General features: G+C 41.5%; 1 protein-coding gene across 1 annotated transcript in view; it reads left to right on the top strand.

Annotated features, from left to right (window-relative positions):
- LOC144828467 (lymphocyte antigen 6E-like) overlaps positions 1 to 15,207 on the top strand; it is an 87,411-nt gene that overhangs the window by 28,960 nt on the left and 43,244 nt on the right. Inside the window, exon 3 of the mRNA XM_078686656.1 lies at positions 12,396 to 12,607. Within this exon, the coding sequence (XP_078542782.1) occupies positions 12,396 to 12,592 (197 nt within the window). The 3' untranslated portion in view covers positions 12,593 to 12,607. The remainder of the gene's footprint in view (positions 1 to 12,395; positions 12,608 to 15,207) is intronic.

Genomic DNA, 15,207 nt, shown 5'->3' with positions numbered 1-15,207 from the left:
TACACATAATTAGAAGTCACACGACACGATGAAAGAACAGAGGATCTCTGTAAATTATATAAGGCAGTCCAGCCAAAAAATGTCCTACAGGATGTGTCAGGGTGATTAACTGCGGATGCATAAGTTCCCAAAACGAATAAAGTGATGATGTCGTTATTTGACTTTTAACATGCTACAAATCAGTTCCAATTGTTTTACTTAACCCAAGTATAATGGTGGAACTGGGAAGAACTGGAAAACGAATAGGCAAATGCTTTAGGAATAACATTGTTTAAAATATTTATGTAAACTATCCCATACCTAAATAATAATCATTTTATGATATAAAATGTCAAATATCTGTTTTGTTTTCTGTGCTGTATTTTTTTGCTTTTCTCGTATCATTAATTGTGTGCCTTCCACTTTTAGTTCTCGCTTAACAGCGCATTTGCCTGCAATACATACTGTGCCGATTCTTTAAAATGTACATACTTCGGTCTTTGACTCCGCCCAGAAGAGTATCACTCTCTTGTCTCAAGCTTTGATGTTTGGTTGTCTTCTCAGGAAGTGATTTCTTTAGAATACATGAGGGACGACTTTACGCCCAAAAAGTACACTAAATCATCATTCTGTTTTCACATTATTTTTTGTATTCTCTATACATTCTATACAGAAAGCGAGTATTTTACGTTTCATTTATCTCAGCATTGGCAGCCACAGTGCTTCAAAAATTGCGGCCACGACGTCCCGGTCCCGAGTTTGAATTTGCTGCCCGTCCCAGCCTCCAGGGCCGTCAATCAATCTTGTAGCGCGCGAGCGCTACCAATGACGGCCCTGGGGGGCGACATTAAATAATTTATTATTTTGGCCAGCCCTGCCCTCGCGTCCCGATGAGAACGACGTAGCAGTGAGTGTCACGTGCTACGCGCTCTCGCGCTCATTTTGGCCTGGGGGCAGTCGGCGCTGTGCTGCTCTCTGGGAATCAACCACCTCTGGCTGCCTGGTATAGAGACCCTGGAGCGAGTCACGAGTGAGGTAAGAGAGCTTTCAGAGGGCATATTTAGTGAGTGGCAGCAACAGGGCTTTAAAAGTGGGATGAAAAAACGGGGGGGTTGTCTCTCAAAGGGGTGTGGCCGATTTAATTAAGGGCGTGGTTTTAAAACACTTACACTTAAAAGCTGTGTTTATCATAGTGTATTAACTGACTTGTATGTTGCTGTTTCTGTCATTGCATTCAGATATGTGATACAACAAGTATCATTTGGGGTCTGTAAAAGATATTGGCAGCGGAAAAGGAAAGGGTGGGATGAAAAAGTGCTCAGTTTCAGTGGTTGATGTTTCAAATTGACTTTTTTTATGGAAATAGCCTGAGCGGTTGTTCGTGGGAAATGAGAAGTGACTGTCATTGAAGCATAGAATATATTTTCCTAATCCATGTGATATTTACCCTTATCCAATTTGGTTTATAAATGGAGAGTCTAAAGTTATCTTGAGAGTTTAAGGATTTCCTTGTAGATCTTTGTTAGCCCATGAGTGTTTGGTAGTCTAGCCTTTCTCCAACTCATTTTTAAGCAGTCCTCCAGTGTCTCCCGTTGAGTGAAATGTTCTTCAGAGTTTTTGTTATGATAAGCTTCACAAGGCCCTGTCATCTTGAAAGCATTGGTGATGGTGATAATGTGTTGTCAGGCACTAGTGAAAACCTGAATCTCTTTCATCTTTGAGCTTCACCATATTCATGGTTCTAACTGCAGATTCTTCACCCTGCGACTACTCCCCAGCACCAGACTGGATCCAGAGATTTTTTCTCAGCTATTCCCTTGCACATTGATTGGTTCCATTGTGCGGCTCTGTATCCATTGTGTCCCATCCTGAATGTGATGCCGGGACCCTACATAGCTGCCACCTCCATGCACTGACATTAGTTCCTTTCTTTCCATGGCATGGATCCCAAGCTCACTCCCTTGATTTCAGTGGCAGACCTTCCAAGAGCCTTTCTTGCCCTTTAATAAAGCACTGATGGACACACTACGTGCACCTGGGCAATGCCAGGAACTTGCACCCCAGTTAATAAACAAATAGGCAGAAGGCAGAAGCCAGCCTCAGGGGGCCCATACTTTCTCCTGTAACACCCAACACTGGAAAGATTAAATGTTCAGGCCTCCACCAGCAGGCTGAGCCAATCACCCCACAAGACACGGAGTTGTAAATGAATGGAAGTGTTAGGCTGATGCATATTAGCAAATGGCCTAGGGGTTATTCCGATGCAGATAAAAAGTGTCTTAAGAGTGTGGTAGGTGATTATAAAAGAGAGGTCGGTAAAGCCATTTTATGCTAATACTATTCTTGGAGCCAACAATGAGGCAAAAAAGGTTTTTGAGATTCTTCGGGGACTAACAGACTTGGATTGCTCAAAGCAAGACGTTACATCTTCCTAGGAACTCTGTGATGATCTGGCTGATTTCTTTGATACAAATATCAGCAAGATTTTGGAGCACATAATTACATCTGTTAAGACAGCATCCCCTGATCTGAGACACTGTTCAAAGCTACTGGTGACCAGAGCTTTACCGAACTATCGGTACTAAGTGAACCTATGACCCTAAAGGACTCTGCTGACAACCATGATGGCAGGCTTAACCTGTGATGCTATCTCAGAGACCTTCTTAGATATCACCTGGTCCACTACCTTGGGATCTCCCTTGGATCCCCTAACCTTCGAGGATATGGACAGAGCTGGTCGATGATCTAACTCTTCCTACACTGCAGGTGTGCAATCAATCTTTGAAGAGGGATGTGGAACCTCAAGTCTGGAAGAAAGCAATTGTCTGTGTGTTCACTCTTGTACTGCCAGTCACCGGTGTATTCAACTGTGTAGCCTTGGACTGCGTCAGGTATGTGCATGTAACTTGCATGATCGAGGTAACTATTAGCGGCAATACTACGTGTCTCTCGGACCTCTTTCATGTGCTCGCCGTCCTTTTTCCCCAGCCCCCCCCTCGACTCCAGGGGCGGCAATCCGAGGGATAGCCCCGGGCGCCACAAGCTCTAGCTACGCCGTTGGTAATCACTAGAGAGAGCGGGGGACCTGGGCAGAGTTGGACTGCCCTTTGGACAGGGCCACTTGAATTCTACGGCAGAGGAGAACCAAATTGTGCAGCAGGGTTGACTAAAGTATACATAAAAAAAAGGAAAATTATCCAGAATAATGCGGCATATTTTGTCAGTTTTACCTCATTATTTTGACATTTTTACACCTGGTAACCGTGTATGAGAAAAGAGTTCAGCTTAATTAGTTCCAATTTAACACCCAAACACAGCAATTACCAACTGAAAGATGACCAGTCAACCTTTGCAAAAAACCTTCTGGTGCGCAAAAACCAGAGTCACCATATTTTGGTAACTTTTGATCCGTTCGAGCTACAAACATTGCAAAATTTGCATTTTGTTGCTAAAAATCTGCAAATTATGCGGCGGATCATGGATTTTGTGGCAAATGTAGCAGGACCATTATTATGCAGAAATCATTGCGGAATCACAATATTCTACTAACCCTGTCTGTAGGGCAATCAGGCAGTGCTGGAGGGACTGGTTTGCAGGTAAATGTGTTGGACGGTTTATTGGCTGCTTGTAGGCCTGTTTAATGGTCTGTCGGGCCAGTTTTCAGTGCTGAATTCCCAAATAATAAAGCAAACATTGGCTGCAGCAAGCTCAAATTCATGCAGCAGTACATACCTTCCGGGATGAACAGGGGAACCAAAGCAGCCTCGGTAAAAATGCTCAAACCAGCCCGGCTTCCATCGTCTTTTCGCACAATCTCTCTTTCCATTCATTCTCTCTCTCCTTCTTTCTTGTTTCTCTAATCGCTTTCTCTCTACCTTTCTGCTCCCTCAACTCTCTGTCTTGAATCCTTCCTGTGCCTGAGGAAATTAACCTTGGGTGATGTGGAAAGCGACAGAGGCAGCATGAGAAGCCGCTGCCCTAAAAACTGGCATCCACAGAGGAAATACCCTGTGGAAGAAAAGGCCTGCCCGGTCCTGCATACTGTAGAAAACACACATACAGCATATCTTTACTAGGCCAAGGCGAAAGGTTAAATATGCCAGAGTAATTTTGGTAATTTTGCGTTACTCTTGTGACACACAATTAACAACAATTACGCAATAAGACCTATTTGCGTAATTTAGAGTGATTTGGGGCAAAATGCCTTCTATAAAAGCACAGCAACAGAGTGTGAATGGCTGTTCTTCTCATGGACTTTTGCATTAATCCTATTTTCTTAGCTAAAAATGCTTCCTTGGGTTCCTTTTACTGCGTTGCATTTTCCTGGATTACACGCCTCAACTAATTCCACATAATTTTGCCATAATTTTGCATAATCGTGCTACAGCAAATTTTGCAAGTTATGCCAATAACTTTGTACCGCTTCATCTACTCTTCTCTCCCTCTGGAAAAGGCTACTCCTGGACCCACAGAGCATGAGTTATTATTGCCTCTTGCTCATATTTCCTCTAGAAAGACTCTGGCCCTGGTGCATCTGTCATGTGCAGCAGACATGTAAGTATCCAATGCCACTGAGGTCGAGTTTTAGTTGCCATCTGCCTGCCCCTCACATGCCCTCGTATGTGTGAAGCTCAATTGTGTGTCATTGTGAGACTTCACACTCCACTCAAGCTGGTGGCGTTTCTTGCTCTGAATAGCGTTGCATAGCAGCAGGATGTAAATTCTGAAAATGGAATGGACCTCACGGGCCTTAGGAGTTTCTGGAACTGAGTAAGAGGTGCTTTCCAGATTTGTGCCCCAGGCTTCATTTCTATTTTGTTTAAGAGACCCCTCTGCACATCAGGGCTCCTTTCTCAGTTCTTGAATTCTGCAAGAAACTGAAGACATGGCTCTTTACCTAGACTTATGACTGCGAGCTCAGTCCCCTTCTCATCTTGCACTTGACTACACTGCAGGGTGAGATGTGCACTCTGCAAATAGTCAGAACACAACAACAAAAATAACAGGTACAAAAACAAATTGTCCTCTTTGTTACATAAATCCTTCCACCATTTCTGGAATACCTTGCTTCTTTAATCCTGGCCCAAATTTAGGGTTTCCCAAGATAAGCATATAAGGAGAGGGAAACTAGACAGACCCACTCAATTCCAGTCTTTGAGGGTGGCCAACGTATTACAGACCTGGACATATTGGGGAGTATCTCCCAGGAAGGCAGCCAGGGGATTTTTCAAAGGGGTTGCCCTGCTAAAGTATGGTCCAGGAAGCACCAATGACTGTGTTTCCACAATGGACAATTTCAGTATGTAATGGAGATATGCCTCCTAGTAGTATAATTCCAATTTTGACATGCCCAGGCCTATTGTGGCTCGTGTAGCACTAGACACTTTTACAGAATTCTCTTCTTCTTACCTTCCTTGATAAAGGTGCTGCATATGTGCTGTAGTTGGGTTATATACTTATGCACAATCTACATGGGTATTGTTTGGACTCGGTAAAGGATTCGGGGTAGAATCCTAATCTTGACCATGGCTATATTTCCTAAGCAGGAAAAGTTGTGTGCTGTTTTTGTAGGTCATTTTTGTTTGATTCGGTTGGCTTTGAAATAACTTTTCAGTGTGCCTTACATTCCAGGGTGGCAAGGTTTACAAGTTATTAAAAATGCCCCTCCGGAAATATCAGACTACAAGGGTACAGAGACCACCTCAAGATGTACAGGAGTACGAGCAGGTGGCAGGGTGGGGGTCTGGCACAATATAAGCTCTAAAATAATTTCCCCATACAGTTTTGTAAAATTTAGATTTAGTATTGTTTGAGGGACGTGCTTATAACTGTACCATTAAGGAGAGCTTTAAGATGTAAGTTAGTCTTGGTTATCTACAACGTATATTGAACCCCAGTTCTCAATGCTGTAACCCTCCCCCCAGCAAGTAGTGGCATCTGATAATTGGAGCATGTGCATATAACATAACGTAATAAACCTCATGATATAACTCCCAGTTTCTCATGGTACACTAATGCTCAACTCCTATCTAAATCCATCACCTCTTCCCTCTCAATAAACACCCTCTTCTGTCTTGTACTCTGTCTATATCAACACATCTCAAAGCACTTTCCTAATCGTTAACCCCCACCTCCACTTATTTCTTCTCCCAAACACGTCAGCCATCATTCAAGATAGCTATCAGGAGCAGCGAAGTACTCAAGCCATAACTTTCTCAAATACCTTTACCGTACATCAAACTTTACTCCTTCCCCTCCATCACTCTGTTCCTCAGACATATTCCTATTTATGCTAGACTCCATCCAGCCATACCTTTTCTTCACTCCTACATCCAATGCTTTTGGAGCATTCCTAATACACGTATCTCTTCCATCTGACAATATCAACCCAAGTCACTGCTCTTCGAGCTGGATCAAGTTGACATTCCTACCACTAGACCTTGCTCTCCACGTCTGCTCCATTACCTGCCGAAGCTGCATCCTGAGCAATGTCCAGCCAGTCACCAGAATTATCAACCTCATCTTGCACATACAAGAAAAAGAAAAGCAAAATTCCCCTACCCTCACTGTCCAATACATCAAGCCTATATCCAGGAAGCACCAATGACTTTGTGTTTCCATGTTGGACCATTTCAGTATGTAATGGAGATATGCCTCCTAGTAGTATAATTCCACGAGATCTTGCATGAATTTATCGCTAAGCTCCAGGCATCGCTTGAAGTGTGAGGTGATTCGGATGTGCTGTTCTACATCTGGCAGTGCACATCTAGCCATGGATCCCCTGATGCTAATGGTGGAAAAGAGGATCCGGATAAGAAATCTTAGTGGGAGGTGTCTGAATCCCTCCCATGAGTGTGTCGTAGCAGTATGTAGAAATAAAGGCAATGTTCCATCGATGGACACTTTGCTGAGTAAAGTTGTTGTAGATCACCATCTCAATGTATGCACCAGCCAAGCGTCTGTCCATAAAGACCTGTAAAGCAATGATTGACTATCAGGAGATTGATGACACAGATCTTAATTGCCCTCAGAGACTCTTTGCACTGTGCCCATGAGCACATCAAGACTCTAAGCACGTACTGCACACTTGGGCATGTAGTCATATAACACATTTGGCTTTCATTACTCTACCCTGTAGGTTAGTTATTTAATAATTTGGTTAATGCTATGGATGTTCTGGGATGGGTGGGTTGTGAACATCAACAGGTTGCAATGCTATGTATTGATTTTACAAGACAATTTGCTTGTAATTGATTCTACTAAAAAATTAAACAAATTTAATTCGAAAAAAAATCAACAACCAGCTAAAATGATAGAACGCATGGTAAGCTTTGAATCCTAATCTTAATAGAGTGCAACAAAGCAGTTTATTGAAGAGTGCTCAGCGGCAGACGCAAACCTGGGAACAGAGACATGTGTACACTGTACATTTGAGATGTTTCAAATGCTGTTCCTGATCCTGATCCTGAGTTGGTTGGAGGAGTGAGTCTTATTTATCACACTCAATAATATCGGACTCCCTGAGGGGGGGAACATATTGTGTTTTAGGGGGGTAATATGCAGATTTTGGTGCTTATTGCAACACAACCTGCATGTCACAGTAAACATTGCATTGTAATCCCATGTTAAATTCTGGCAGGTGTAGGTTTGACCAGCTGAAATGTAATGAAAGGTGAGGTATTTAATGCATCCAGTAATTACAGGTTACCATAAACATCCAACGCTGAATTTTGACCTCGGCTCGAACAGGGGTTTGCAAAGTGTTAGAAAACTCTGACCAGCTCAGAAACAGGGCTTTATCCTTTTATGTTGAAGAAATACAAGCAATGTTTTCAGATATGTATCACAAATGTTTACTAAGGCAAAGGTGTGACCAATCTAGCAACACTGTGACTTCAAACGTGCTTAAATCAATACTAGCGGCATAGTCTAATTCACAAAGGCTTTTGTGCATCTAAATTCAACTTCATTGTGCAAATACATGCATTTGTGAGGACAAAGTCTTGCCCCTGCGGTTCAAGGCAAAGCTGTCTCCTAACCCAATGCAGCCACTGCTGCATTGGGGGTTTGGGGCACCCTACGGTCCCCAGTGGACCTTATACTTATGTATTACTATGAGAAGCTTACATCTCAAGGGGCCCTACGTTCATTTAGCGAGAGGGTTGGGGGGGGGGCATGTTGAATTTAGAAGATGAGTCCAAATTGTAAAAAAAAGTGTATGTTTAATGGAGAACAGCACAGTACTCCTCAGATCTTACATTTCTAAAACAGAACTTAGATCAACACAAACCTGGCGTGAGACCAGAATTGAATACAAACAAAGCAATTGGAGATAACTACACAGAATTTAACACACCTACCTTCTTTACAGACAAAGGATAATGTACAACCAAAGAAATGGAAGGGGAAAAAAACAGTCAAAAACACAAAAGGAAAAGAAAAAGATTAAAAATGAACAAAATATGAAAGAGCATTATGCATTATCAACAAGTTTCCAGGAAACCCACCTGTAACAAGCTCCATGTCTGCCCTATTACAACATTCAAATTTTGCCACTTTACTGCCATTCCATACGTTGCCATCTTGAGTGACAACAGTTATTGTTAACCTTGACCACCGGTACAGCTCTACCAAACCTGGAATAATTCTTGGCCAAAGCCCCAGGTCTGCAGGTCTGCAAATTCTGACCAAATCACCTACTTCAAATTCAGGCTCTTTGACCTTCCCCCCATCATAAGCCCCGTTAGCCCTCTACTGTTTCTCTTCCACTCTTGTTTCATCTTCTTCACCTCTCCTCCTCTCCTCTTCCTCATTCTTTCCCCCTTGCCTCCTTTTAAACCATCATGGGCATAATTTTGAAACAGGATCACTTCCTTTAAGCAGTCTAAATGGACTAATGTCTGTGGTGATATGCAGAGTAATATGATACAACTATAATTTCTCCGGTAGTTTGTTTTTCTACTCTGCTCCAAAACCTCGGGCCCACAAGATATTTTCTTTCAATGCGTGGTTAAATCTTTCCACTTGACCATTACATTGAGGCTCGTGCAAAACACTGGTGACATGACAAATATTACGGTAGCTGAGAAAACTCTCCATTTCAATAGACTTCAACTGTACTCCATTATCCGTGATAAGAACCTCAGGATACCCATCTCTAGCAAACAGCTCTTTGAAAAATTAAATCACCATAGCAATGGTGACATGAAGCATGTTGGAAATTGCCCTTTCTGCAGTCACCCCCAAACATTTTGCCTTCCTCCTCCACATTTTGCTGAATTCGTTTTTGTTGGTTTTAGGACTCTGGGCACTTAATCACTGCTAATCAGTGCTAAAGTTCATGTCCTCTCACCCTAAAACATGGTAATTTTGGTGTATCCACAGTTGACATATTTAGTTTACTTGTAAACCCCTAGTAAAGTGGGCTATTTTTGCCCAGGGCCTGTAAATTAGATGCTACTAGGTGGCCTGCAGCACTGATTGTGCCGCCCACTTAGGTAAGCCTTTAAACATGTCTCAGTCCTGCCATTGGCATTTAAAACCTCATGCCAAGCCTTAAACTTCCCTTTTATTACATATAAGCCACCTCTAAGGTAGGCCCTATGTAGCCCATAGGGCAGGGTGCTGTGTAAGTCGGCGGCAGGACATGTCATTTTTAGTTTTACATGTCAAAGTAGTGAAAAACTCCAAATTCAATTTTAGTAATGTGAGGCCTGCCCCACTCATAGGTGAACATTGGGGGTTACTTAATACATCTATTAAGTATAATTCCGGATTGGTTATTGAATAGTAGTGTTTGGTGCATATGGACTTGACATAATAAATCCTCATTATTGGTAAAGTTGGATTTATGATTATAACTTTAGAAATGCAACTTTTAGAAAGTTGACATTTCTCTGCTCTTAAGCCCTTTGTGCCTCTTCCTGCCTCCAATACACATCTGGGTTGAGTGATAGGTAGGCCTTGTGCATTCCCTCAAGACCAGTGGTATTCAAACATTTTAATGCCGCACCCCGTGAAAAAAATCATCAAACCCACCCGCTGAATTTTTCACAATTATTATATTAAATTTGCAATGTTTAAATATGTCTAGACTTATTTAAGCATTGCAGGTAAGTTCTGTTACCGTTTTAAAAATGCAGTTGAATACATGATTGCCAAACATACTATTCTAGTCAGGCAGGCCTTACTAATGTGTAAAAGTATCCACAGTGTAATTATTAAAAATGTGGGTGGGGGTTTAGAAGAATATTTGGAGTCTGTTCCCTTTTGACACCTTACCCCAGCCAGGATATAAATAACAAAAGCTGTTAGTGATGGCCCATTACAGAACAGATTCCTGCTGCTCATTTTTTCCACTTAAAACAAAGCATTGTTATTAGCATAATACTTCTTTTGGCTAGAACCAGAAGTTCCCTACCGATCACTAGAAGCCCACTAAGGGGGCCCGCCCACCAGTTTGATGACCCCCACTCTAGACAGTGTCACACAAAGGGAGATGAGGTGTGCCGTTTTGCATCCTGCTGGGCCATCACCACCTGCTGGGCCTTCCTGAGATAAGATGGGTGGGAGGAGTTGACGCCTACACCTGAATAGACTGTGCCAAGTCTCCTCACAATGGGCCTAATGACCCTGTTTTGTTAGTGTAGCCAACATGGAACCAGGGCTGCGGGAAGCAGGAAACCCTAGAACTTCAAAGCACCTTACCAGAAGCTTCTCCCACATTCCAGGACCAGGGCACCAAAGATCTGTTGTGCTGCAGGAGGAGCTGACACTTTACTACTTGCTCTGATGTATTGGCCTGTTGCCTGCCGATTGCTGTGCTACAGGAGGATATGACACTTTGCAACTTACACTACTGTGTTCGCCTGCTGCTTATTGCTTGGGAGTGAGAAGGACTGGACCTGTCCTCTACATTCTTGAACCCAAGGTTCTCCAAGGGCTTATTGGCTTGCCTCCTGTTTTTAGAAGTCTCAGGGACACAAAAGGCTTCTTGCAACTCTGCTGGTGCTGCTGGATTTTGCCATCTGTGAGCCCTATCCTTGCCAGAGGTGCCAACTCCAGCCCATGGCCTCAGAAGTGGGTTCTTGTAGTCTTTTCCCCATCGACCAGCAGCGACTTTGAGCCAATCGGAACCGATGCATTGCCCTTTGACTCCGACGCAGGAACCGATCAATAAAATTGCCCTGACGGAATGTGCAGCTCGACATCAACACAATGCCTGCATCGAAAAGCAGTTTGACACCGAAGCTTTCATCAATGGCACGGATTGGCGCAGACGCTCACTTCCATCCAGGGATCAACGAGGACGCAGTGACTTCTTGCCTCAAGTCTTTGACGTCTACACTTTTGTCGATCCAAGGTACTTTGTTAGCGGGACCTGTATGTGTCCTTTAGCTGGCCAGCTGTCGATTGCGGTCAGCCTGAACATTAGATTTGCACCTGTCCCTCGCAAATTCAAGTAACCTTTTGACCACTAGTGACTTGCAAGCACTGGTTTCACATTTAATCTTTAAAAATGGATAGCTCGACTTCTATTGATTGATTTTTTCTCATTTTGGTCTTGTTTTAATTAGAGGAATATTCTTTCTTTTTCTAAACTAGTGTGGAATCTTGTTGTGGTGTATTTACTGTGTTACTGTAATTTAAGTGTTTTACAAATACTTTCACATTGCCTCCTAACTTACGTCTGACTGCTCTGTTCCAAGCTTCCAGAGGGTGAGCAAGGGTTAATTTAGGGTGTTTATCTGACTTACCCTAACTAGATTGGTGGTCCTTACTTGAACAGAGTGCATACCTCTACCAAGTAGAGACCCTATTTCTAACAAGTCAAAAACCTTACTTCAGGCCATTTAGAGTGATAGTCAACCAAAACCATGGCAACCCTACAATCTTGAGGTTAAGAATTGAAAGGTCCTGAAACATCAAACCCAACCTTCTGCCACGGAAACTCCGGCCAATCACCCGGATTTAACGGTGCAGGAGCCAATTTTTACATTATTTCACTATTGGCGCACACCTTACACTCCCAAACAACTATGTCTACTAACCTATCAAACCTGGCATGAGACCAGAATTGAATACAAAAGTAATTAAAGAGAACGGCACAGAATATAACAGTCCCCTATCGTCTTGTATTACATTGACCAGGGAGAAGTGTTGTTCCTCGTTACAAGCATTGCTTTGTTGCACCAGAACTCCCTCAAACTTGGAGTACAGACTTGGCAGCTTGCTTGTCAGATGTTTCAAATGCGGATGTGCATTTTACATGAGGCATTACAAATCTGACTTAGTGATAAACAAGAATGGCTCTCCTAGGTGTGCTTTAGGTGTAATGATGGAAGGTAACTATGATGCCACAGAACTCATCGTTTACAGCTACTGCTCCTGAACATCCTGTTTTTCTTTGCTTGCAGTGGCGATCTCAATTACCAAGAGCTGTAGCTCATCCTGTACTGCAAGTGATGTTAGTGTTCTTGGGGTCGGTTATACCACCACCTGCTGCAAAGACAGCTTGTGCAACATCAGCGGAGCGACCAGCATGAAGATGAGCTACCTGCTCCTGTCCGCCTGTCTGGGCTTCCTTGGTCTTCTATTGAGAGACAAGCTGTAGGCCAAGGAAAGAAAGGTGAGCTCTGCTTCTATGTCGGAATAGAGGCAATATACATGTGGGGATTTAAGAATAGTACATCTATATTTGCCAGGATATTCTTGCTGTCACAACATTGTGTCAGTGGATATTCTGGTTACAATATTCAGCTGGACTACATTTATACACACGTGTGTGTGTGTGTGTGTGTGTGTGTGTGTGTGTGTATATATATATATATATATATATATATATATATATAGTAAATTTACACTTATGTATACTTATTTTCACAATATTCTTGTCTACAATATTTCCCAGTTATGTGTATATTGTCAAGGTGCATATATGTGAAGTAAAATATAGTGGATTTCTACTTAACCATTATATACTTACGTTCTGATTACAGTATTTTAGAGGATGCTATGTTTAGCATCAAAGGATATATAAGTATAAAAGCGAAGTTAAGAATGTAAATCCATGATTCAGTTATCACCTGTGTATACTTATTTTAGTGATATTGTGATACCTGATATTCTGGTAAAAATAGTCAGCTGGAATATTAATATATATATATATGATTGATTGATTGATAGCTTTATTTCGATATGCATATATCATAAAAGCATTACACAGAAATATATAAAACAACATATCAGAAACTCATAGACTGTACATGATAACATCAATGGTAAAAACAGAATAAATAAGTTATTTAAAAAAGAGCATTACATCGATAAAGACCGTCTTTTAAGACGTATCAACCAGGCCCATTTTAAAAATTTAGACACAGCACAAACAATAGGGGGGGCAGTATTAGTCAGTAGAATACGTAGAGCCACAGAGTGCTGGCGGATACCCATCTCATTACAGAGTGGTTTGAGCCAATATATATATATATATATATATATATATATATGTTCCCAAACTCTCCAAGGACTGAAGAAATGTTGTCGCACTCACGGGGTTTGCAGACCAATGATTTTAATATTTGGCAAAACCAGATTTCCTTCCTACAGAAAATACCAGGACTCACTGGGATGCTTGATTGATTTATTCGCAAACAAATGCCCCTACCAACGCCTTTCGGCTTTATCACAGTATGGCTTGAGTGACAATGCGTCCGGTTATATAAACATGCAGCAGTTAACAGTGAGAAAGGACCAACATGGCATAAAAGGTAAAGGCAAACAGCTTCAATTTGTGCCATTTTGAAATGTCTTACTCGTATGATATCGATCTTGTGCTTACTGAACATACAATAAATGTTATTGCTTGTTGTTAATTAAGTTAAGATGAATCATCATTTCAGTATTTTGGCTACAAAGCGGGAATGACGAACAGTAATCAGCAATAAATTCTATCTTCAATTAAGCCAATATTAGCCCATATTTCTCGCCCAACTCTTAAATCAACGTCTTGACCTATTTAACAAAACAATCTAGCCCGAGTGTGCATTATGGTCTAAAAATCAACATCATTTGTGGAAAATGCATTTATACATATATCTCCTAATTCATTGACAGTCAACATCCTGTACATGATGTTCATAATGTGGAATCACCACCATGCTTGCGTACTTTGTTCGTCTAATATTTCAATTTATTCCAGCCAATGTTAGCCCATATTTTTTGCCTACCTCTTAAATCAGCATCTTGACATATTGACAAAACACTCCAGCCCCAGTGGGCATTGTGTTCTAAAAACAACATCATTTATGAAAAATGCATCTATATATATATATATATATATATATATATAAAGGAAACAAAACGAGGGTTTGTTGCTGGGATCCGGCTCCCGTTGTCAGGTGGCGTGCAAAGCTCGGCAACCCCCGCCGCCGAGTCGGTTCAATATTTGTCAAAGTTTTTACCTTGGTAAGCACCGCACGCATTCAGAAAGGGTACAGCTATTGGTGTTTATTTTCCATATATATATTACAATTCATTAACAGTCGATGTCCTATACATGCTGCGCATACAAAAAGCCTTGCCTCCACGTGTGCATACTTTACTCGCCTAATAATATCCTGATGAAACTTTTCTTGGCTTGGCTGAGCTCGCGATCTCACTTCTATAGTTGCGATATTCAGCTCACTATTCCTTATACCTCAATTGTGCTTTCTACCTATGTACACACACAGAACAAACAAAGACAAAAAGAAAGAAAAATGTACATGAAACTGTATATATGAATTTTCTAAAAAAGCCACATTGCAAATTGCAAATTTAAATTTAAAAAAGGATTTATACAAAAAGGTAAAAATTATTTGACAGATTTCATTCAATTTAAAAACTGGAGAAAACTTATACAGAATTCCCCTATCATTCCACAGACGGTAGTAACTATTGACTTAACTGTAATTTTTCACCTTATGTGTACAATTTACATATGTTACCACTATTTAAGATAAGTTCTTTCTACCCTAAATGTATAGCCAAATCATCACTGGAATTCAGACCTATGGGCGTCAGAGTTTCAAAATCAATTACATATTAAGACTCAAGGATTTTCAATTGGCGTTCTCTATCACCTCCCCTTTCATACGATTTGACTGCATCTAGAACCACAAAGGTCAGTAGTTTCTCATTCTGTCCATGTAATTCCTTGAAGTGACGTGCCATAGGGTAGTGTTTGTC

Source organism: Lissotriton helveticus, chromosome 4_1 (assembly GCF_964261635.1).
Source record: "Lissotriton helveticus chromosome 4_1, aLisHel1.1, whole genome shotgun sequence".
NCBI classification, from domain to species: domain Eukaryota; kingdom Metazoa; phylum Chordata; class Amphibia; order Caudata; family Salamandridae; genus Lissotriton; species Lissotriton helveticus.
Note: the sequence above shows the minus strand (reverse complement) of the source record. Positions and strands in the feature narration are given on the sequence as shown.